Source organism: Rhinolophus ferrumequinum, chromosome 6 (assembly GCF_004115265.2).
Source record: "Rhinolophus ferrumequinum isolate MPI-CBG mRhiFer1 chromosome 6, mRhiFer1_v1.p, whole genome shotgun sequence".
NCBI classification, from domain to species: Eukaryota; Metazoa; Chordata; class Mammalia; order Chiroptera; family Rhinolophidae; genus Rhinolophus; species Rhinolophus ferrumequinum.
In genome coordinates, this window is record NC_046289.1 from 99219594 (window position 1) to 99241378 (window position 21785).

A 21785-nucleotide genomic window follows, 5' to 3' on the forward strand; every position below is an offset into this window, starting at 1 on the left:
AGTCCTCACTGGGGAGGCGTGGCATGGGCGGGGCCGGGGAAACCCTGGCTGCCCCCGCGGCGGGGCTAGGGGAGGGGCGGGGCCTGGAGGGATGCCTCTCCCCTCGCGATCCAGCCCTGGCGTGGCGAGGGAGCCATTAGGGGCCCCTCCCGCGGGCTTCGCTGAACAACGCCAGCCGAAGCTGGGGGCCGTGCACGCTCGCAAACCACGAGGTCTCCTGAAGGGCCCAATCTCGTTTTTATCTGTAAAATGGGGCGTCGTTGTCCCGCTCCAAGCGCAGGACAGTAGGTGGGAGGGATTTGTTGATCCAGTGGTCGTCGAGTAACTCCGAGGAGAAATGGTCAGGGGGGCCCAACCGCAGCCTGGCGCGGGCTCTAGTAACTGAGCAACAAGGCTGTGCGCTCGCGGCGGTGCTCACGGAGGAGACCCCGCCCACGGGGCTCTCGGGCGTCTCCCACAAACCGCTCTGCCTGCCCCCGGCGCTGGGCGGGCCGCCACGGCTTTACCCCCCACCCCAACACACACACACACAATGAGGGCTTGTTTGCTTCTTTCACGTAAGCGAGAGTCGCGACCGCCTTCACGAGCCTCGGTGCACAGACCTCGGCCGTCTCTGGCGCCCTCCGGCCCCGGCCGGACAGGAGCTCGCGGCCAGCCGGCTCTTCACTGAGGCGACCGCGCAACAATGCCCTCCTCCCCGCGCGCAGGAGGGGGCTGGCGGGCGCGGGCGGGGTCGTGGCGGCAGAGCGGGCGGAGCGCTCCGACCAGGTCGCTACTTCACCCTTCGGCTCCCAGGGCCCGCCGGCCGGGGACGGCGCCCCAGTCGCGTCTTCGGGCCTACGTGCGTCGCGACACGGCGCGGGGCGGGCCTGGGACGTCCCCTCGGCCCTCGCGGAACCAGTCTCCCCCGAGGCCGCACCGACCGGGACGGAGAAGGCGGGTCGTCCAGAGCCTGCGAGTCGGGAGCTAGAGCGGCCAGGCCACCGAGCTGGGCTGGCGACCGCTGCGTCACGCGAGGGGCGGGGTCGCCGCGGGCGGAGGCTGGAGCCGGAAGCGGAAGAGGCGCTCCGAGCGGGGAGTGGGGCCTAGCCGCAGCCTGAGCCTGGGAGACGGTGAGTGTAGTCCCGCGCCCCCGGGGGCTGCGGCGGGCTGAGTCGGCGGGGTGGGGGCGCTGGCTGCTGGTCCCCAGGCTCCGGCGTCGGTCTCGGCCTACTCTCCTTCTTTCTCCTCCTCGGCCACCTCAGGCCGCGGCCCCGACCTCTCACCCCTGACCCGTCGCTTCTCCCCGGGAGGGCGGTCACCGCAGACCCCAAGCTCTCGACCCCTCGGTGTCGGGAATCCGAGCCTGAGCAGCCTCTGAGCCCCCTGCAGGGATCCGCTTTGGCCCCGCACCTGCCCGCGGAACGGGGTCTGGTACTGCCTAGGCTCTCCGGGAGGGGCCTTCAGACCCCTCCCCACCCTCGGCTCGCGGCTCGGTCCGCAGGCTCCTCCTCCCCGCGCGCCGTGGAGTTTGATTCTGGCCCAGCCTGGCGTTCCCCCTGCCCCCCGGGTCTTCCCCTCGCCGCCATCGGCGGCGGTTACGGGGAACGGGGCTCAGATCTTTGGGACCCCGGGCGTCAGGAAGGGGCGCGAGCGAGGGCCACAGGCCCCGCATGTTTTGTTGTGAGGATGGAGCCGCTCCAGCCCGGGGGAGGGGCCAGGCCGAGCTGACAGTACAAATGCCCGGGCTGCTCCCGGGCCGGGAGTCTCTGTGCTTTAGTTCCGGGTGTGGGTGCCCCGGTGTGGAGCTGGGGTGGAAACTGCCTGGGCCAGGCCCCCGTCGAGGCGGAGTTGGCAGCCTTCCAGCTTCCCTCCTCCGTGCCCTTGAAAAGGAGGAGCGTTTCACCCGGCGGTGGCGGCTTGCAAGGTGGCAGGTTTGAGATTGCAGTGGTGGAGCAGCGTCAGCCAAAAATAACCATGGGGCGCTCGGGTGGCTGGGATCCGGGAGGGCAGCCGCTGACCTGGCTGGCTGCTCTTCTTGTCGGTCCAGTTCTCTGGCCAGGAACAGCAGAGGAGAAGCCGACGAGGCCGGAGCTCAGCAGAGCTGGCATCCCCTGCCCGGTTTCCTTCACATTACCTATTTCTTACTTGTGCAGAGTAGAGCCTTTTGGAGCGTAATTGTGGCTGTCAGCTTCTTGCTTCTTCTTTAAACAACCCATTTGTTGGGGTGTCAGAATCAGAGATAATTGATGAGAAATGGGCCCTAGAGCCCTGGCAGGGAAGATAATGAGGGGCATCAGATAGCCTCAGTACTGCACCTGCCTAGACTGTGTTGAAGGAGAGGTGATTTTCTCTGCAATGGCCTTGTGTATGGTACTTTATAGCTGTCATCGCCTTTGCCAACCTGGCGGGGAGGTGTCGTTATCTCCATTTTCCAGGTATGGTAACCAAGGCCTGGAGGGACTTGGTCACCAGACCAGTAAGTGGCAGCACTGGGATTTAGTTCAGGGTTTTCTACCCAGAGCTCTCTCCTCCATGGTCCTTGGAAGGGACTCAGTAAATGTCCTTCATGCCATGAAGGCATTTAACACAGACCCCGAGGTGTTACCTGGAACCTTCATAATGTTGTTAAGGAAAAGCTGCCTTCAGTGCCCCTCGTGGGCCCGGACGGGGGCGAGGCGTGTGACGTGAAGGCATGTGCTAGGCACGTCACTTAAGGAGTGACGGAATCCAGTCCTCACAGAACATTTAAGGTTACCATTCCCCTGTTGCAAGAGGAAGCTGAAGATAAGAGTAGTTTAATAATTTGCCTAAAGGCACACAGCTAGAAGTGACAGTGCCAGGATTCAGATTGACATCTATCTGACTCTGAAGCTGTTCTCTAATGTGAATGTAAGAGTCTTCTAGGTCCCAGGAGGGAGTCTTTGACCATGTCCTCCAGCTCTGTTGCTTTGTCCGCTGGGTTAGGCTGGGCAGGGCCTGTGTTTGTGTCACTTACTGAAATGTCAGATACTGCCTTCATTCCGTAGCTTGGGCACCTGGCACAGGGTAATTGTAGGAAAACAGTGAGACATTAGTCAGCTGATGATCAACACAACAAAAGTCTAAGTACTTGAGGTGCTGTGGCAGTGATCTTACATAGTATTTATCTCCAAGGATTGCTGGGCCTGGATTTCCAGGTAAACAAGGGGAGACACCTGTTTGCTGGGCAATTGAGGGCAGTGACTTTCTCAGGGTCATGGAAAAATTCCCGGGGGTTTGGTCGGATATGCCTCACTGCCCTGCTCCTCCAAGGGGAACCGTTCTGTTCTGCTCTTCTCCTGACAGACCCTTCTCATGAGATGGGGCAGCCTCAGTGGGTTTGTCCAAAATGTACTTGGTCAGGCAAGCCCAGGAGTGAGCACTGTTGGAGGTTGGCTGTGGCCTAGTGAAGGGTTGGGAGTAAGGCTGGCCACCGTCTCGCCCAGCCTTCCCATGGAGGCAGTGGGTGGGACAGGGAGCTGGCCTCACACAGCTCTCTTTCTCAGCTGGTGGCTGATCCAGCCTGGCAATTTCCTGTAGTGGATGTAAGTCCCCGCCGAGCAGGGATAGTGAGGTGGGCTCTTGTGGCCTGTCTCCCTGAGCATACCAGTCTGAGATGAGCACAGCAGAAGGGTCCTGGAGCAGGGGATCGGAGAGGGGAGAGTACTGGTCCTGTTGGGTAGAGGTGAGGCGCCACCTGTCAAGGCTCTACAGATGGTCTGACAGTGTTAAATGGGCGTCAGGCAAGGCATTTGGCTGCTCTGAGGAGCCTGGCATCTTTATGGTGCTGAGCCCCAGTATGCACCAGAAGGGGCTGGCCAGAACCCCACGTGTGCGGAAGGTCTGTGAGATCCTGTTCACCTCTTTCTCCAAGAGCTGGTCTTCTCTGCCTGTCGCTCCTCACCCCAGCTTGTGGTCCTTGCTCCCTTGAGTGGGGTCCAATTCAGGGCCTCCTCACGCAACTGGGCTTCTCATCTTGAGTGCGTTCACCCCTCGGTCCTGTGTGTGGGCGCCCTGCCCGCAGTTGTCTGACTCTGGCCTCTGACTTGACAGAGCAGGCACTTCATAGGCCCCCGCAGACCAGCAGGAGGGAATTGAGCACACGGGGCTCCCCTGTCTCCTGTGATGGTGCCCCACCAGCCCCCCCACCCCCCACGTTCAGCCTCAGTACCTGGTGCTGGCTCGCCTGGCTCCCCAGTGCTCAGGCCCCCAGGCCCTGGGTGCTGTGCTGGGGAGGCAGCTGTTTGTTTGTTCACTGGCAGAGAAGGGTGTTACCCATTGTCTGCTCTTTGACCAGTGTGACCTCAGAGTTCTTCACTTCATAAACCCCTGGGAGGGGCTGCCCCCAAACAGAACAAAGGGCCCCTTCTTCAGGAGTGCCTCGGCTGCCCCGTGGCTGGAGGTGGCTGGCTGCATGTTTAGCAGGACTTTCCATTTCTCGTGGCCTAGATGCATCACTGTAAGCGATATCGCTCCCCTGAGCCAGACCCGTACCTGAGCTACCGATGGAAAAGGAGGAGGTCTTACAGTCGGGAACATGAAGGGAGACTTCGGTACCCGTCTCGAAGGGAGCCTCCGCCCCGGAGATCTCGGTCCAGAAGGTGAGAGGGCACGAGGTCAGGCTGGGAAGACAGTGTGCAGCATGGGGACAGCCCCCGGCTCCTTCAGGGGACAACTGCCTCTGCTGGCTGCACTGAGGTCGCTGCCCTGTTCGCTTTGGGCTCTTCCCCATCTCGCCTGTATTCCCCAGCCCCCGTGTTCGCTGCCATCCCTGCTGCCACTTCTTTCTGTCCTCCCTACACATTCCCCCATTTTCTTGGCCAGCACCTCCCCTGCTAACCTCTGAGCTGTCCTCAGTAGGGATTCAAAATACAACCTCAGCCCTTTCTAGAGGTAGGTTCCTTGGTGCTGTCTCAGCTCCCAGACCATAGGGAGCTCTGGGGCATTGGAACCCTTGGAGACGCTCCACCTGTGCACCTTCCCCAGGGCTCTGCCTCCTTTGGCACTGGCGGGGTGCTGTCAGTGCTGAGGTTCTGGAGGCGGGGCTTCACCCCCCGTCCCAACTTCCCTCGTCGGGGTCCCTGTGCTCCAGCAGGCTGCCCTTGTGAGCCCTTTGCGGGAAGCCCACCACGTGCTTCTTGCCTGGTAGCAGGAACGTGGCTGGTGGGAGGGGGGCCCCATCTGACCAGTGTGCCCGTCGCCCTCTTGGCAGCCATGACCGCCTGCCCTACCAGCGGCGATACCGGGAGCGCCGTGACAGTGACACGTACCGGTGTGAAGAGCGGAGCCCATCCTTTGGCGAGGACTGCTACGGATCGTCACGTTCCCACCATCGCCGGCGGTCACGGGAGAGGGAGCCGTACCGGGCCCGCAAGCATGCGCACCACTGCCACAAACGCCGCACCAGGTCTTGTAGCAGCGCCTCCTCGGTGAGTAGTGCCGGAGTGTGCTGGCTGGGGCTCCACGGCCTCTCTCTTTCTAGCCCTCTCAGGCTGGCTGGTCTGGGTGAGTACTGCCAGCCCTGAGCACGTGCATCTGCTGTGCGTGCGTGCGTGTGTGTGTGTCTGTACGTGTCGTCTGGTCCAGGCCCAGGCCCGAGCAGAAGGCCTGGCTCCTCTTTCTTCTGACCCATTGGCAGTGGCAGCTGTAGGGGCTCTGGTTCCGGCGCTGGCTGGCCCCTGGCCAGTTTGTGTCTCCACAGTGCCCCAGGCACAGGCTGCATGGTGCACGTGGCCGGGGACACTTCGGAGGGATCCTGATAGGGGTTCTGGAGTGTGGTCTGGAGTTCTGTGACCTTGTCCTGCCCCCTGGAGATGGCCTTCACGTAGCTGAGTGCTCTGACGGGCGTGGAATCACCTACTTCTGCAGTCTCACCTCCACAGCCCCCCGAAGGCCCGGAGGGTCGGGGAGGGGCTGCCTGTCAGTCAGCTCAGACTGGGAGCTCCCTGCGGACCTCCAGCCAGGTCCTCTTCACAGGAGGGGCAGTCAAGGCGAGGGGACAAGCTGCCTGTGTGATGGGACATGTAAAACAATGACAAAGGCCTGCAGCCCCAAGCCTTGTGCAGTGGCAGGCCACGTGCCCAGAGCAGGTCCGGGCGGTGTTCCTAGCAGCAGGGTTGTATAGCTAGATCTCTGCCGAGACCGGGAGCCCACACCTCACTCCGACCTCCGGAAAGGAAGGCCCGGTGTGTGTCTCTGAGCTTATGTGTTGTCTTCTCCTCCCCATTTCTCTTCCCGTCCTCACTCCCTCCTGCCAGCCCTGAGGCCCCTGAGGAGTGGCGGACCCGTGGAGGGGCCAGGCCTCTTCTCTACCTAGCTCTCCGGTGACATGTTTGAGTGGCCTGGGCTGTGGGTTGCCCGCAGGCGCCCAGCATGACCTGGTGGCCTCTGCACACTGCCCACTGCCGCAGGAGGGCAGCGCAGGTCCGTGGCTCTGCTTCTCATTTTGGTGCTTTCTGTCATCGTGAGGCTCAGGATGGGCCTGGCCTGTGAGCGGCACGGGTGCCACGGCCAGGGCAGGAGCTGGTTGGGGCCTGTGTGGGCCATCGTGGTAGGAGGCCTGGAGGTCGACCAGCCCAGAGGATCCCGGGCTCTGTGCCCGCTTGAGGCTGGTGGCGTCAGGGTTGCTGACGGAAGGCCGTTTCTGGTGGTGATGTTCAGTCTGGGGTAGCAGCTCGGCCCTGAGTGGCAGTTGTCGGGTACCTGCAGGGCTGTGTGGGCAAACAGGCCGGCAAGGACAGGCTGGGCATTCTGCAGCTGAAGCCAGAGTGGCCTCCACCATTCTGGATGATCGGACCCAGGCTGGACCAGCTACCATCTTGCGCCGTTTGCACTGCGTCTTCACCCTGGCCGAAGCGTCGCGGGAGGGCCGGGAGGGGGACACTCGCTGGAGGAGGGAGTCAGGGCTGTGGCTCCCCGCTCGGCCGGCCCGGCCCCCGGCAGCAGAGGCTGGTCATCTTTCTGAGCATTTGCGGCGTCTTTCTCTTAGATAATGTCCGAGTTTTCTTACATACCTGTAGCTGTTTTTACTTTTCTGTTTTTGAAGTCAGTTTGTGTCTTGACGTGTCCCTTGCAATATCCCTATCGTTATATATGCTGTGTGCCTTATGAAATGCTGGGATCTGGAAAATCCAACCAACCAACCAACCCACCGGCTCCTCACCGTCTCCACCTCTGCCTTTGACTGACACCTCAATCTGTCAATCGGAACCGCCTACCATGCGATTGGTCGGATGGCGTTTCGGGGGGCGGTGCATGCAGAGAAGCCAACAGAGCAGTAAGCGCAGCAGCCGGAGTGTGGAAGATGACAAGGAGGGCCACCTGGTGTGCCGGATCGGCGATTGGCTCCAGGAGCGATGTACAGCCACCTCTCGTAAAACTTTACCTCTCTACTTCCTCCCCCCGTTAGAGCAGCCCTCTCCTGCCCGGAGGGGCCTCTAGTGCGCGTGGTGCCTTAGCGGGGCCACCAGTAATTGCCTGAATGACACAGACGCTAGCAACTTCTGTTTTTAAGAGTGTAGCAGTGAGAGAGAAACCTTGTTTTTGAGAATTTGAATGCTGTGAACTTGCAGGAGCTGCCAGCCCTCTGTCTTCCAGAGCCTCACGCCCCGCTTCTTTTCTCTCCTAGATGAGATTGTGGGGAACCTGGGCGAAGGCACCTTTGGCAAGGTGGTGGAGTGCCTGGACCACGCCAGGTGAGCGAGCCTCCTGGGAAGGGCTAGCCTGCGGTGCTTGAAGCTGGGGCAGTCAGCGCTTAGCCTCTTCCTTTCTGAAGGCTGGCACCGGAGCAGGGTCTGACCTGCACGTGTTAGGGTTTTGCCGATCCCCTGAACAGGGAGAAACCCTGGGCTCCCAGAGGCATGTGCATGCCTGTCCACGCATTGCTGCTCGGGGAAGTGGCTGGCCTGCCCGTTTCCCCACTTCCCCAGAGTGCTGTGGCTACCAGAACGGCCACGGCCGCCTCCGGGGGCTGGCCCTGCTTCCTGGGCTCACTGCGAGGGCCTGGCCTGGGCGGGCATGCGTCCCCACTCTCTAGAGGTCTGCCTGTGAGGCTGTGTGGGGCCAGTGCAGAGACACGCCACCCTGGGCTTTCTCGTCAGGCAGGCCGCTGCCGCCTCCAGTGTGGCTGGGGTGGGTGTAGTCAGGTAGAACGGGGGTACTCCTGTGTGCTGAGGTGCTGCTGGGCACCTTGCTCCTCCCCGGCTGAGCAGTGTCCCCCTGGCCCTCCTCTGTCAGGCTGGCACCACTCCTGGGAGCCACGCTCCCTGCCTTAACGGCGTGCTCATTGCTTTGGTGCTTTAGCTGCAAAGTGCTTGTCTCCGTTGAGCCACATGCTGCCCGTTTAGAGATGAAACATCTCAGGGTTTGCCCCTATCCCCTGGTTGTTGAATGAAGCTGTGGGGCTCCCATGTTCGGAGGTGCTTGGAGAGGACAGTTAGACCCCACAGCCCAGCGGCTGGGACCCCAAGATACAGTAGTGATGGTGTCTGAGAGGAAGCCCCCCGGGCTCTCGGTTCCCATTTAAACACCCTTGGACCCAAGAGGTTGGAGTTGGGACCAGTGGGCACGGGACAGGTAGACTTCACTGTGACACACAGGGCAGCTAAGCCCTCTGAGTACCTCGAGGGAACGTCAGCCTGTGAACTCATGAAGGGGCGGGCACAGGGCTGGGGACCTTCAGGGGCTGCAGAGGGAGTCAGCTAAGAGGCGAGATTCAGCGCAGCCAGAGGAAGGACTTTCTCCTCAGAGCCGTCCAGCCCTGACGCGAGCGGGCTGCCTGTGGAGGCGATGGACTCCCCCTGCTGAGGCCTGGAACGCCAGTGAGAGCCTGTTCTAGGAGGAGGCTGGTGGCCTTTCCTCTGCGGTGCTTTCTGCCCTGAAAAATCTGGAAAAGTGGGACTGGGAGAGAAAAGCAGGGTATTCTCTAGACGATGCCTCTGCCCTCTGGCCTGTGGCCTTTCCTCAGGCACCAAGGCCAGCCTCCCAGCGGCCTCCGAGGCTGCTCCCTGTGGCCCAGAGCTGCTCGCTGCAGTCCCCACCCAGCATCTGGACTCGGGTTGTCCCTTCCAGCCTTCATAGGTTACCTTCTCTGCTGGCATATTTCAAGTGACCTCCGGGGTGGGGTTGGGGGTACGCGTAGAGCAGGAATTGTTAAAATCCTCACTGGACGCTGAACAAGGGTTCCTGGCACTTCATGGTGTCTGATAAATGCTGTGGCTGGTGGGCGGGCAGGTGGGGCAGACGGGGTGTGGTCAGGGAGCTGTCCTTGGTCCACATAGGCGGCCCCCAGCCCTGGCACCCTTATCCTCTTGCCAGGCCTTCACTCCGTCCTGGAACCCCCACCCCAGGGAGGCTGTTTGCCCAGACTTGGCAGATGTGCTCAGGAAGGCCAGGTGGTGCTGAAAGGGGTGTGTGGGGGGGACGCCTGGCAGGGCAGGGCCGACTGGCCTACAGGGTGGGTCACTGAGGGAGCTCAGGCCGGTGTTGGTCAGCAGGACAGGCCCTGCTACTCTGCCCAGTCTGCCCAGGAGCTGGCAGTGGCTGAGAGCATAATAGCCTGTGGCTGGCGCAGGTGCCAAGGCAGCTTGCTGTTAGAAGGGTAGAGTCTGGTGTCACATGGGCAGGCTGGGTGGTACGTATTTGCGCCCCTCCCGGCAGGCCCTATTCCTGGAGTCCTGAGGGGTGGCTGCCAGGAGTTGCTGGGTTGGGGTGGGGGGGTGGGGGACGAGCTGAGCAGCTCCTCATGAGAGTCTCTGCTTCTTCCCCTGTGCCAGAGGGAAGTCTCAGGTCGCCCTGAAGATCATCCGCAACGTGGGCAAGTACCGGGAGGCCGCCCGGCTAGAAATCAACGTCCTCAAGAAGATCAAGGAGAAGGACAAGGAGAACAAGTTGTGAGTGTCGGCGTGGAGTGGGAGGGGGCTTCCACTGGGGCCACGTCTGCAGCCCGACTGCCTCATCCCCCGGGGCAGTGTCCTCGCACCTGGGGGGCACCGTGCCTGCGCCTTGCACCCAGAGCTGGGGCATTGGGCGAGTGTGTCCTGAGGACGGAGCCTCTGGATTTCAGTCCACGCTCCAGCATGACCAGCTCCGAGTCCTGAGGGGGCCTCCCAGCCCTGCCTCTGTGCAGTGGGGGCCCCTGGAAGTGGTGGGCATCAGGCAAAATATAAACCAGGAAGCTGCTTGGGGCTCTTGCACAGCCAGATACCCGAAGGAGAGCCACCTTCAGTACACAGATGCCAAGCACGTCCCCTCTTCCAAGCACCACGCAGACTCAGAAAGCTGCGCGGAGGGCATTGGGAAAGGCACTGCTAGTCCTGTGGAGTACCCTGCTGTTCTTCCATCTTTCTCGAAGATGCAGGGGAGGGGTCATGCCCGTATTAGAAGTAGGTGAGGCAGAATGCTGCCCACCGTCACAACCGGAAGCTCAGTCCTTGTTCCGAGTCGATTTGGGTGATGGCTGGTGGGGGATGTGCTCTTGCTGCTACCTGATTCTTCGTGTGTTTCTGCATCCTGGAGTGTGACCCAGTGGCCTGGGAGGGAGTAGGCACCGGCTTTCTCGGAGGCAGGGCTTGGGGCAGCCAGCCCCCAGCACAGAGCCTGAGGCCCCATTCTTCTCCCCAGCCTGTGTGTCTTGATGTCCGACTGGTTCAACTTCCACGGTCACATGTGCATCGCCTTTGAGCTGCTGGGCAAGAATACCTTCGAGTTCCTGAAGGAGAATAACTTCCAGCCTTACCCGCTGCCGCACGTCCGGCACATGGCCTACCAGCTCTGCCACGCCCTTCGCTGTGAGTGCCCATCCTGGGATGCAGCGTGGGGTGGGGCGGCCACATACCGGCAGGAAAGTCACCTAGTGGGCTCGTCGCCCCGTTCCTGTCCGCGCTGTTAAGCGTTCTGAGCCTTGTGCACCAGGCCTCCTGGTACGAATCTGTGGACGGAGAGGCTGCAGCTCCTCCAGGGGCCTGCGGAGCCCGCCTCTGCCCCAGGCCCTCAGGAAGCTAGAAAACAGCTGCTCTAGAATTCTCCTGGCCACCAATCCTGCTAGCACTTTCCTGCAAAGGATGAAAAGGTCCAAGGGACCTGGGAGATGCCACCGCCACATCTCCTGCCCCCACACAGAGCCCTGTTCAGCTACCACTTTCCATCTGTCTGCCACGTACTTGGTGGTAGCCGTGCCCAACGCTGCAGGATTTGTGGTGGCTGGAGCAAGACCGCCGCCGGCCCCTGGGGACGAGTGAGGACCTAGAGCAGGTGTGCATAGATGCAGGGGACAGCGAGACGAGCAGCTCACTGACAGGCCAGTGTGCGCCACGTGCTGATTCCTGGTGGAGGACGGCCTGTGCTGGGGACAGGTGGCCCACACTGCTCTGAGGGTCTGCAGTGCCAGATGGGAGCCCAGAGCCTGGAAGTGAGGCGTGGCAGGGTGCCATCATTGGTGGCCCAGAGATCGGAGGAAACGGACAGGGCCCCTGCTCAGGGCTAAAAATGAGAGGCAGGGCTGGTTTCATGGGTGGCCCTGTGCTGGCTTTAAAGCATTTTTGCCACCTGCTTAACGTTCTTAATTTCTGAGTAAGGGGAGCTGCATTTTCATTTTTGCTCCTGGCGCTGCAACTACTGTAGCCAGTGTTAGGGAGAGGGCCGCACCCCAAGTCTAACGTCGCAGCTTTGGTGACAGACAGGCTGAGGAGGGGAGCATTTTGAATGGAAAGCTGCCCTGTCCCCCTTTTAAAGCCTGTCCGGGGACCTGGCAGGAGCCGGGGAGGAAGCCGGGCTCAGTCTGCTTCCCTCCTGTCCCGCCTCTCCCTCAGTTCTCCACGAGAACCAGCTGACACACACGGACTTGAAGCCGGAGAACATCCTGTTTGTGAATTCGGAGTTTGAAACCCTCTACAACGAGCACAAGGTACTGGTGGGAGGGGGCCCCGTCCGGCCGGGCTGGCCCCGCGCGGCCCTCACCGCCACCCTCCCTCGGCAGAGCTGCGAGCAGAAGTCGGTGAAGAACACGAGCATCCGTGTGGCGGACTTCGGCAGTGCCACCTTCGACCACGAGCATCACACAACCATCGTAGCCACGCGGCACTACCGGCCCCCGGAGGTGATCCTCGGTGAGCGGGGCCGGCGTCTGGGGGTTGGGGCAAGAGTCCTGCCAGCCGGTGTGGCAGCTACCCACGACCTGGGCTGCAACCAGGGCTGACTCAGCCTCCCTCCCCATCTCGCTGCAGAGCTGGGCTGGGCACAACCCTGCGACGTCTGGAGCATTGGCTGTATTCTCTTCGAGTACTACCGGGGCTTCACGCTCTTCCAGGTACGGCGCCCCCCACGGCTCCACCCCCCCAACACGATCCTCTGGCTGGCAGGCCACGGGGGTGGGGGGGCGCGGCTGGGGGAGCCCCTGCAGGGCCTGCCAACCAGCATGTTATGAGACTCAGACTCTTGAAGTTGTAGGTGCTCGGGGAGGAGGAGGGCAGGGGAGCTGGGGCACTCAGCCAGCAAAGACGGAGGGCTGGGGCCGCAGAGTGAGCATTCGAGGCGGGGGCACAGCACGTGTGGGCATGAGGTGGGCTGGGGTTGGTTATGTTCTGGGGACAGGTTAGCAGGCTGCCACCACATCAGAGGCTGGGAAGGCACTTACCCATCTTTTTGTCCCACTCTTGAGGGCTCTCAGCTGGTACTAACCTCTGCTTGTTCTATTCCTGACCTTCCAGACCCACGAAAACCGAGAGCATTTGGTGATGATGGAGAAAATCCTGGGGCCCATCCCATCACACATGATCCACCGAACCAGGTACAGAGGCCTGGCCCAGGGGCCTTTCCCGTCTTGGCTGTGGGTGAACAAGCTACTAGACAGTCTTTGCGGAATGCTCCTGGCTCCTGCGGGCTCCCAGCAGCCTTCCCTGGACGCCCCTGAGCGGCCTGGCAGCCCTGCGCCTACCCAGACCTTGCTGGGTCAGCCCAGGATCCTGTCTGGCTAGGCTGCCACTGTCTTCCCTACCCCCCCACTCAAGACTCGACCCCCTCCCTTCCTTTCCAGGAAGCAGAAATATTTCTACAAAGGGGGCCTGGTTTGGGATGAGAACAGCTCTGATGGCCGGTATGTGAAGGAGAACTGCAAACCTTTGAAGGTCAGTTTCTGGCTTCCCCCAGCCCAGCTTACGCCAAGGAGACCCCAGGTGCTGGCACACACAGCAGACAGGCCAGGCAGCTAACGGCTGCCCTTCCTCCAGCTCTGTGGGAGGCCGCATCCGGGGCTGCTGGCTGCTGGCATTCTGCCCCAGACGGGCCCTTAACCCCTCACCTTCCCCATAGGGTGGCTTTGAATGTAACTGGGGAACACCAGCCATCAGAGACCTTGCTGCTTCCTGTCCCCCATTCCCCCAAGTTTGGGAACAACTAGGTAGGACTGAGGTTGGGAGGTCGGAGACCTAGACGTGGCCAGGAAGCCTCTGCCAACTGTGTTTGGGGCTCGGACAGTGAATTTCGCAGAGGTGGTTTCTCCCCACCTGTCAGGACTTTGCATGTGGGGGCAGAGGCACCAGGGCAGCAAGCCACCCAGTGGCCCGACCAGGTCAGAGCACAAGGCTGTAACAGGCATGAAAAGAAAGGAGCTGCTCGTGGTCCAGGAGGCGTCCCCGTGACCCCCCGTCACACTGACTGAGGCGCTTGTGCCCTCCCCGAGCAGAGTTACATGCTCCAGGACTCCGTGGAGCACGTGCAGCTGTTTGACCTGATGCGCCGGATGCTAGAATTTGACCCTGCCCAGCGCATCACACTGGCGGAGGCCCTGCTGCACCCCTTCTTCGCTGGCCTGACCCCTGAGGAACGGTCCTTCCACAGCAGCCGCAACCCCAGCAGATGACAGACATAGCCACCGCGCGAGGGCGGGCCTGGGCTGGCCGGCCCCTGGCTCCAGCTGCTCACCCCCGGGCCCCCGGGCCCCCGGCACCAGTGAACAGTGCAATGTGAAGGGAGGGAGGGAGGGAGGACCTGGGGGGAAGACCTGACGCCCAGCTGCCAGGAAGCACAGATTTGACCCCAGCTATTTATATGTTGTAAAGTTATAATAAAGTGTTTCTTACTGTTTGTAACCCCTGGTACCAGTGTGTCCGTCTCCAGGCTCCTTGCCTTCTCCCTTCCCTACTTTCCTAATAAAGTCTTTCTTAGCGGTTCAGCCTGTGGAGAGCTAAGTGTGACCTGGGCCTGGCCCAGAAGGGCTACCAGTGACAAGATGGGCCGGGCAGTCCAGGCCCCAGGCTCTACCTGTCAGCTCCCGCTCTCGTCTGTCCTCCTGCTCTTGTCACTGGCTGGGACCTGAGGCTGGACGTGCCCCAACGATGGCTTCCTGAAGGCTGTCAGCCTGGGGCCGGTTGGGCGCCTAGCGCCGGGCCCTAGTCCTCGCTCACTGCAGCCCACAGAGCAGAACTGACACAGCACAGGACTCCATCCTTCAACTTTATTTCAGTGCTATTTGGGTTCCCCAAGAGCTGCATAAGTGAGTCTTGAGGATCCCCTTGGGGACTGGGCACTGTGGGCAGGACGCCCCTGAAAAGACCAAAGGTAGAGGAATCATACTTGAATACCACTGGGGAAGGCCCAGGCTGAGGACAGGAAGAGGCTCCAGTGCCACCAGGGGAGAAAAAGAGAGGCTTGGGCACAAACTCCCAGTGGCCCCTCAACAAGGCCATCACCCCCAGGGCCACTGAGACTTGAGGAGCGAGCAGTCGGGCCAGGGTTCTTCGCGCTTGTTCCCCACTGCACCCAGTCGGAGCCAGGACGTCCCGAAGGGCTGCTTACGGAAATGCCTGGCACCCAGCACTGCTCCTCGTTACGGCCCATCGTGGCAGCCGCCTGGCCGAGTAAGCGGAGGCTCAGGGAGCGCAGCGTGGCTCGGTCTCGGGCCTCCCACTGCTGGACACCACTGAACACCTGAGGGCGGCTGGGCTGGAAGGAGGGACCAGCCCTCCACCCACTGCATGTGTCCTGGCAGCTCCATAAGGAAAGGGACAGGCGGCCTGAGGCCGGGACACGAGGCCTACCCACCCCGTGCCCATGATGCTTGGTGAGCCTTCCCACTCACCCCCTTAACCAGAGCTGGGGAGCCCGAAGCCCTGGGAAAGGCTTGAAAGCACTAGCCTTCTGCAAGAGCCACTCCAGGGACCACAGGGCACGGCTCCCACCCCCAGTCTCCAGGTCCCCGGCCAGCGACAGTCCAGGGCGTGGTGCCGGGACGGGAGCAGCAGTGTGTTCTGTGGCTGAGCCGTGCCCGCCAGCTCATCCAGAACGAGCCCAATTCTGGCGTCTGAGATGGGGTGCTGGCCCCCAGCCGCCTCATCTAGAGTGGACGATCAACAAGGTTCAGTCCGGACACCGAGCCGGGGTGGAGCCCAGGCAGGGGAGGGACATGCGCCTGCTCTGGGAGGACAGCTACAGAGGACACTGCAGGGCAAGGGCAGAGCGGACCCAACAGTGGGGGTGTGTGCAGGCGAGGGGGGCGCCTAGGACAAGCACCAGGAGCCTCCTGGCTCAGCACCAGGCTCCCCCAGGGGCCTCCCCAATACTGAACGTGAAAGCTGCACCCTGAGGGCTCTGGCCCCAGCTGCTGAGGGGATGGGCTTGGGGGCACTGCTGGCAAGATGGGCACTGTGTGTGGTTCTACAGTAACACCTTACACCACCTGTGCTGAAGACAACAGGAAAACAGTATAAAATCCCAGGACAGCAAAACTGTCCTGATGCCACCCCCTTCCCTGCCTCTCAAACTGATGGAGTGGAAAGGAGGAAGGTCTTTTGGAAAAAAATCCCAGCATAAAACTTGGATCAGCTCAGGAGAAAGGGTCAAAAGCCCCCAAATGAACTCGTAGGGCTCAGGGGAGGCCTCGGCTCTCAGGAACGGGGAGTGCGAGTCCGCCCTCTAGTGGGCAGCTGCAGCGCGGCCGGCTGTGCACGACAGAGCAAGGGCTGCCAGCTGGGGACAGGGAGGCAGGAGCGAGGGAGACAAAGCCACAGGCTCTGAAACAGGGCAAGTACAGGCCCCCAGACAGGACCGCCCCCTGCCCGCAAGGTGCTTGCCCGCCCAGGCCGTGGCTGTAAACCTGAAACAGTCTGTGAGCTGCCTATGTCTGTAAACAAAGCCCCAGCTGGCCACGCAGGAGCCACTGCGCACTCAGCCTGCCACCCGCCCTACACACCCAGGGAAAGCCTTTCCTGGTTAAGGGTGAGTGACAGGTCGGCTTTAAATATGATCTGTTCTCTCAAGGAAGAAACAAACCCAAAATAAAAAATTTAACAAGGTCCATGAAGCTTCACATCCTTAAGGCGTTTGCTGTCAAGTTCAGTGTCAAGAGCAGCCGGGGACTAAGTGTCCAGCCTGCCCAGAGCCCCTCTAGGCAGAGTGCAGTGGGATGACAAACTTGCAGCCAAAGGGTGAGTGGTAGCTGATGCCCACCTCCTGGAATACCTGCTGGGGAATGCCGATGTCACACAGGTAGACGCGGCCTGCGTGCTCTCCCAGCGGCAGAGGCAGGCCCAGCGCCAGTGACCACTTGGCATCAATGCCCTGTTCGACTTCATGCACAGGAGGATCTATGCTGAGTACTGGTGCCCGGTTCTGGTTGGCCCAGGCCACAGCCGCCTTGTACCAGGGCTGATCCCGCAGAAAGGCATTCTCGGGGCAATCCAGGCAGTTGATCACCAGGTCCACAGGGCTCGTGGGCAGATCTGCAGGTGGAGAGAGTGCCATCTGAAAACCCCTAGAAGTAGAGAGCAGCCCAGGCTGGGCCTAGTACCCAGGCACCACCCCGCTGCCTCTCCACGGGCCAGGACTCAGGCCCCAGGAGTTCCAAGGCTTGGTTGGGCCGGGTGCTGGCGAGACCCAGGGCATGTCAGCCTGGTGTACCCGTCCTCCTGGAGCACCCCGGCTGAAGCATGGCCCTGCTGGGTGTGCAGGGCTGCTCAAGCCACAAGGCCCTCACCGCCTCTGCAATCGGACCAACTCCCTGGGCCCCCTGGGAGGCGGGGTCAGCCCTCACTGGCCTCTCCCACTGTTCTCAGGGAAATGGGTCCTCCTTGTAGCCCAACCTTAAGAATGGGGAGAGAACCCATCACTTCTCCCAGGTATTTAAAAAGGCTTCTCTGCTCTAACCAGGCCTCTGGGTCAGTATAAGAACAGGTATCTCAACAAGTATGTAAGTCGTGAGCAGCCTAAGAGGTCAAAATGCGAATCCCAGAAACCAGACCAAACTCAAGGGCCGGCATCCTCAGGTTTGCCCCGGGGAGCGGGCATGGGAAGCCTGTGGCAGCAGGTAGGTGTCAAGAGGGGAACCCACCCCAGGCCCCCTCCCCAGCTCAGCCTCAAGTAAGGCGACTTCTCCGTGAGACTCCCGGCTTCCGTACTCAGCACAGCCACCCAGCCTGAGCGTTAGGAGACAGGTGCTGGCCCAGGCATGGGCCCCAGCTCAGCCTCGGACCCCGGCCAGGCCCTTTGTTTGGGCCGTATTTGTTCCTTCCACATGTCCCCTGTCCTCACTGAAACCCGCCCGGATCAGACTTGGCCCCAGCACGGCACCTGCAGCTGCTCGTCCAGACCTGCGAGGGCTCCCACGCCGCTACCTCCAGCGGCCGCTTCTCAGTCTCCACTGCAACCTAAACTGGAATGGCTGCTGACACACCGCATCACGCCCTCCGCGCCTCACCTGCCTTTCAGGTACCACACTCTCCTGGTTTCCTTCTCCTTCCCTGTCTCCTTTGCGGATCTCTCACCTCTACTTCTAAACAAAGAACTCAGTCTGACAACTTCTCTGCCTCCTCCTCTCTCTCCCTACGACATGTCTTCTCCAGGCTCATTATGGCTTCCAACTCCACCCCCACACGTGTGACTCCAGACTGGGTCCCTTCACTTAACGCCAGACTCGTCTGCATCGCAGCCAGCATTTCCGCCTGCATATCCAGTGGCACCTCTAGCTGAGCTGTTCTTCCTCCCAAACCTCGTCCCCGAGTCTTCTCAGTGACGGCACCTCCATCCTTCCAGTCACTCAGGCCAGAAAACTTGGAGCCACCCAACCTTCTCTTTCTCTCGTTCCCTACATCCGATCCATAGGCTCCATCTTCAAAATCGATTCAGAAACTAACCACCTTCTGCCACTTCCACCATCTCAAGCACCATCACCTCTAGTTTATCACAGCCTCTTAACACCTCTGTCAGCCTCTAGGCTACTTTTAAGCAGCAGCCAGAATGATCACGTGGAACCTGAGTTGATTATATCTTCCTTCTACTTATTCTCGCAGGGACCCTCCATCTCACCCCTGTGAAAGTTCAAACAGACACAGCGATCTGCAGGCCCTTACAACCTGAGCCTGAAATGTCTGTCTGCTACTCCTCACCCAACCATCTGACATTCTCTACCTCCCTTCCCTGCTTTATTTGTCTCCATGACACTTACTACCATCTGACCTAATAGAAATGTTACTTGTCTCTTCGCCTGCCATAACCAGAGTGTTAAGCTCCAGGGAAGCATGTATGTAAGAAAAAAACAGCAATCTACTGCCCTGTCCCGTGTCAGGAACAGTGCTCCGTAAATATCTGTGAAAGGAATAAATGGGTGCCCAGCTCTCCACCTGAGAACTGGGAGAGGGAGGGTGTAGGGATGGGAGGCAGGGCGCGGACACCAGAGGCATTTCCTGTGCGTATTAAGACTCCTTCCGGGCAGAGCACTTTACGCTCATGGTGCTTTTCCACCTGTCGCCGCTGGGCGGCACCATCACACCACCAAACTACGGAGCGGGGAGGAGGCCTCAGCCCAGGCCTAGGAGCTCACCTTTGAGGCTAGACACTTGCTGGCCTTGGGTCTTGCTGAAGAGAGACAGCTCATTGGTGATGGACTCCAGCATCTTGACAAAGTTGGGCAGGAAGAGGATGACCTGGACGTCATGGTTGGCGAGGTGCCTTCCACAGCTGATGCCCTGAGCCCCCTTCACATGGGGCCCACACAGCAAGGCCACTGTAGGCCTCTGGTGGACATTTTTGGGATTCAACCTGGAAGAGAGGTCAAGAAGCCTTATCAGCCACAGACATGGCAAGCCCTTGCACCCTAAAGCGCACGAGTGCCTCGGGCCTGTTGCTCAGAGGTCTTGATAGTCCCAGGTTCCAGAGGGGGCAGGTCGCTCTACAGGACGGCACTCCTACTGTCCCACTCCCCGCGCCACTTCATCTGCTGGGTCCTCTCATTCGCTTCACCCAGATCTTGTTCCATGTGACACCGCTGCCAGAACACTGCTTTCTGACCAAGAGCACGTACTATGCTCGCGGTGTGAATTCACTAGGTCCAAACTCCACCCGACAAAGAGGCTTTTCCACCTCCGTAGCCTTTGCTCTCCTTCCCCAACATACCTGCTCCAGAAGCAAAGCGGGGCTCATCATGCTCTCCTGCACTTAGAAAGCTCTTTCTTCCTCCTGCCCCAATTGTGTCCCCTGCCCAGAAAGCCCTTCACCTGTCAAACTCTGACCGATCTTTTCTTTGAGATGCAGCTGAAGGCTCACCTCTTCCAGCGTTACCCTGGCTCACTAAGAAACCCACAGCAAGTACCAAACAGGATTGTTCTAAATCATCCTCAGTTTCCAGTCCCAGTTCTGTTTACTGAGCTGCCAGCAAGGGCAATGCTGTAGACACTAACAGTACCCATTTCATCGGGTGCCGTGTGGATTACTGGATGCACAGCACTGAGAGCAGGCCCAACAAAGTGCTCGGTCGGTGTTGGTACCAGTACGTCACGGGTCACAGAAAAGGCAGCAGGATAGGGGCGCCCCAGCCTCCTAGGCTGGAAGCTGCCTTGGACACCCACCTCTTGATGAAGTCACTTTCAGTTTCCTGCCATGCAAAGCTGAGACCCCTCTGGTCTCAGAGAAACCACAAGGAAGGAGGTTTGGACGATCAGCCCTGGAGCTGTGCCTAACTCACAGGCCACGTGGGCTGCCCTCAGGGCTTGAGGTAGGGGAAGACAGCCCGCCAGAAAGAGGCGGAGGTCCTTGCTGGGGGTGGAGCAGTGACAATCACTTACTGGTCTCCCAAAGGGAGAAAGATGACAGCGGCTGTCAAGCCAAAGAGCCAAATAAATTTGGGGAATTTAGCAATGTACTCTACATACACGCCAAACCATCCATTTCCCCATTATGTTTGCACATGAAGGAAATACGATGAGTGTTTCTCCCTTGAGACAGACACTGCCGAGTTCTGGCATCTGACTCAGCCGTGTCTGTTTTCTAAACAGACTCCCTCTCACAGAGGCACCCCCAGCAGGACTCAGAGCAGACACCTACATACCCACGGGGGGCGGGGAGGGCGTAGAGCATAGGCCCTGGAAACAGACCTATCAGGATCGGAGACCTGGCTCGTACAGGCCAGGCTGCATGGGCAAGTCTTTCAGCTGAGGCTTAGCTTGCTCATCTTAAAACACCAGGTGGGGGGGCCGGCCCGGTGGCTCAGGTGGTTGGAGCGCCAGGCTCCAAACACCGAGGTCGCCAAAGACGGCCTCAGCCGGGGGAGCGCAAGGCTCATAATACCGCATGGGCCAGGGAGCTGTGTCCTACACAACTAGACTGAGACACAACGGCTTGAACCCGAGTGGGGGGTGGGGGGAAGAGGGTGCGGAAGAAGGGGTAAGAAAAAACAAGACACCAAGTGGCTATTTACCTTCGAACTGGTTATGGGATCAAATTCAAGGCTGTTCTGAAAGGCTGCATGGTACCTGGCCTACATGAAAATGATTACTAACTGGTGATCCTTCTCAAAGGAAAACCAGCAACTGCTGCAAGGACAGGGGACGATCCTTCTGTGAGTTCAGACCGGCACAGGATAGCCTACTAGAGAGGAATGTTGAGTTTGTGGGGACATTCAGATCCTGCCTCCAAACCACTGCTTCTCGGAAGCCACTTAATGGCCTCCAGCACTCCCGGGAAGAGCCAATTCCAGGAGCTGTCCCAACAGCCACCCTGGGAGATGTGGCAGCCACCAGAACCAAGGGCCGGATGCCCCCCCAGAGGGCAGCCTGCACTCCGCACTCCTTTGGGGGTCTCCACGGGCTCTTCCCTGGCACAGGGGAGGCCAGGGATCTAGCAGCTGAGAAGCAGGCCTAAATCAAGGGGCAAGGAAGAACAGACACCCCCACAACTCTACAGGGTGAGAGGAGCGGGGCAGCGAGAAGGGGAACCGTCATTCGCAGCTGGAGCTCAGACTCTGCCCTCCCACAGGCTGCCCTGACCAATCGGCAGACAGCCGTCAAGTCGAACTTGCCTCATCTCGCGGCAGTCCCCTGCTGACCATTCCTTTCTTCTTCAAACACTATCTCTTTGGTTCGAAAGCACTGTCCTTTGGCTTTCTTCCCTGTGTGGCTTCCTTTCTCAGCCACTCCGGAAGGTTCCTCATCTCCCAACTATGCCTTCATGCTGATGTTCCCCGGAAGTCTACCCTCTCCTCAGAGGGTCTCACCTCGTCTTCTACCACCTGCGCGCTGACGACTTGCAGCTCTCTACCTTCTGCTCAGACCTTTTCAGGAACCTCAGGTCCAGACTGCTAGTGGTCACTCAACATGATCCGTCTCCCCCGAACCTGCCCTTGCCCCCAACAGTGAATGTTATCACTACCAACCAGGGGTCCACGCTGGAAAGCTTGAAGCTCAGTGATCTCGGACACTCCAACTTTCCATCACCTCACATCCATGCAATGACCCTGCCCTGCTGAGTTTCTCTCTAGTCTGCACTTGTCTGATCCCTACTTCCCGTTGGGGCCGCCAACATTT

The 21785-nt window shown here is 60.2% G+C and overlaps 2 protein-coding genes across 4 annotated transcripts in view; one reads left to right on the top strand and one right to left on the bottom strand.

Moving 5' to 3' along the window:
- Positions 1-670: 670 nt before the first annotated feature.
- Positions 671-14084, top strand: CLK3 (CDC like kinase 3). Its single transcript, XM_033108496.1, is given in 15 exon segments — positions 671-818; positions 821-991; positions 994-1112; positions 4450-4601; positions 5213-5429; positions 7261-7357; positions 7628-7694; positions 9774-9890; positions 10621-10787; positions 11808-11902; positions 11975-12104; positions 12222-12304; positions 12705-12784; positions 13031-13121; positions 13679-14084. Coding segments are annotated over 15 exon segments (1896 nt in total). The 5' UTR covers positions 671-685; the 3' UTR covers positions 13856-14084.
- Positions 14085-14434: 350 nt separating this feature from the next.
- EDC3 (enhancer of mRNA decapping 3) overlaps positions 14435-21785 on the bottom strand; it is a 50728-nt gene continuing 43377 nt past the window's right edge. For all 3 annotated transcript variants that reach the window (XM_033108592.1, XM_033108590.1, XM_033108591.1), the window contains 2 exons: positions 18809-19026; positions 14435-16712 (listed from right to left, as the gene is read on the bottom strand). In XM_033108592.1, the coding sequence (XP_032964483.1) occupies positions 16378-16712; positions 18809-19026 (553 nt within the window). In that variant the 3' untranslated portion in view covers positions 14435-16377. The remainder of the gene's footprint in view (positions 16713-18808; positions 19027-21785) is intronic.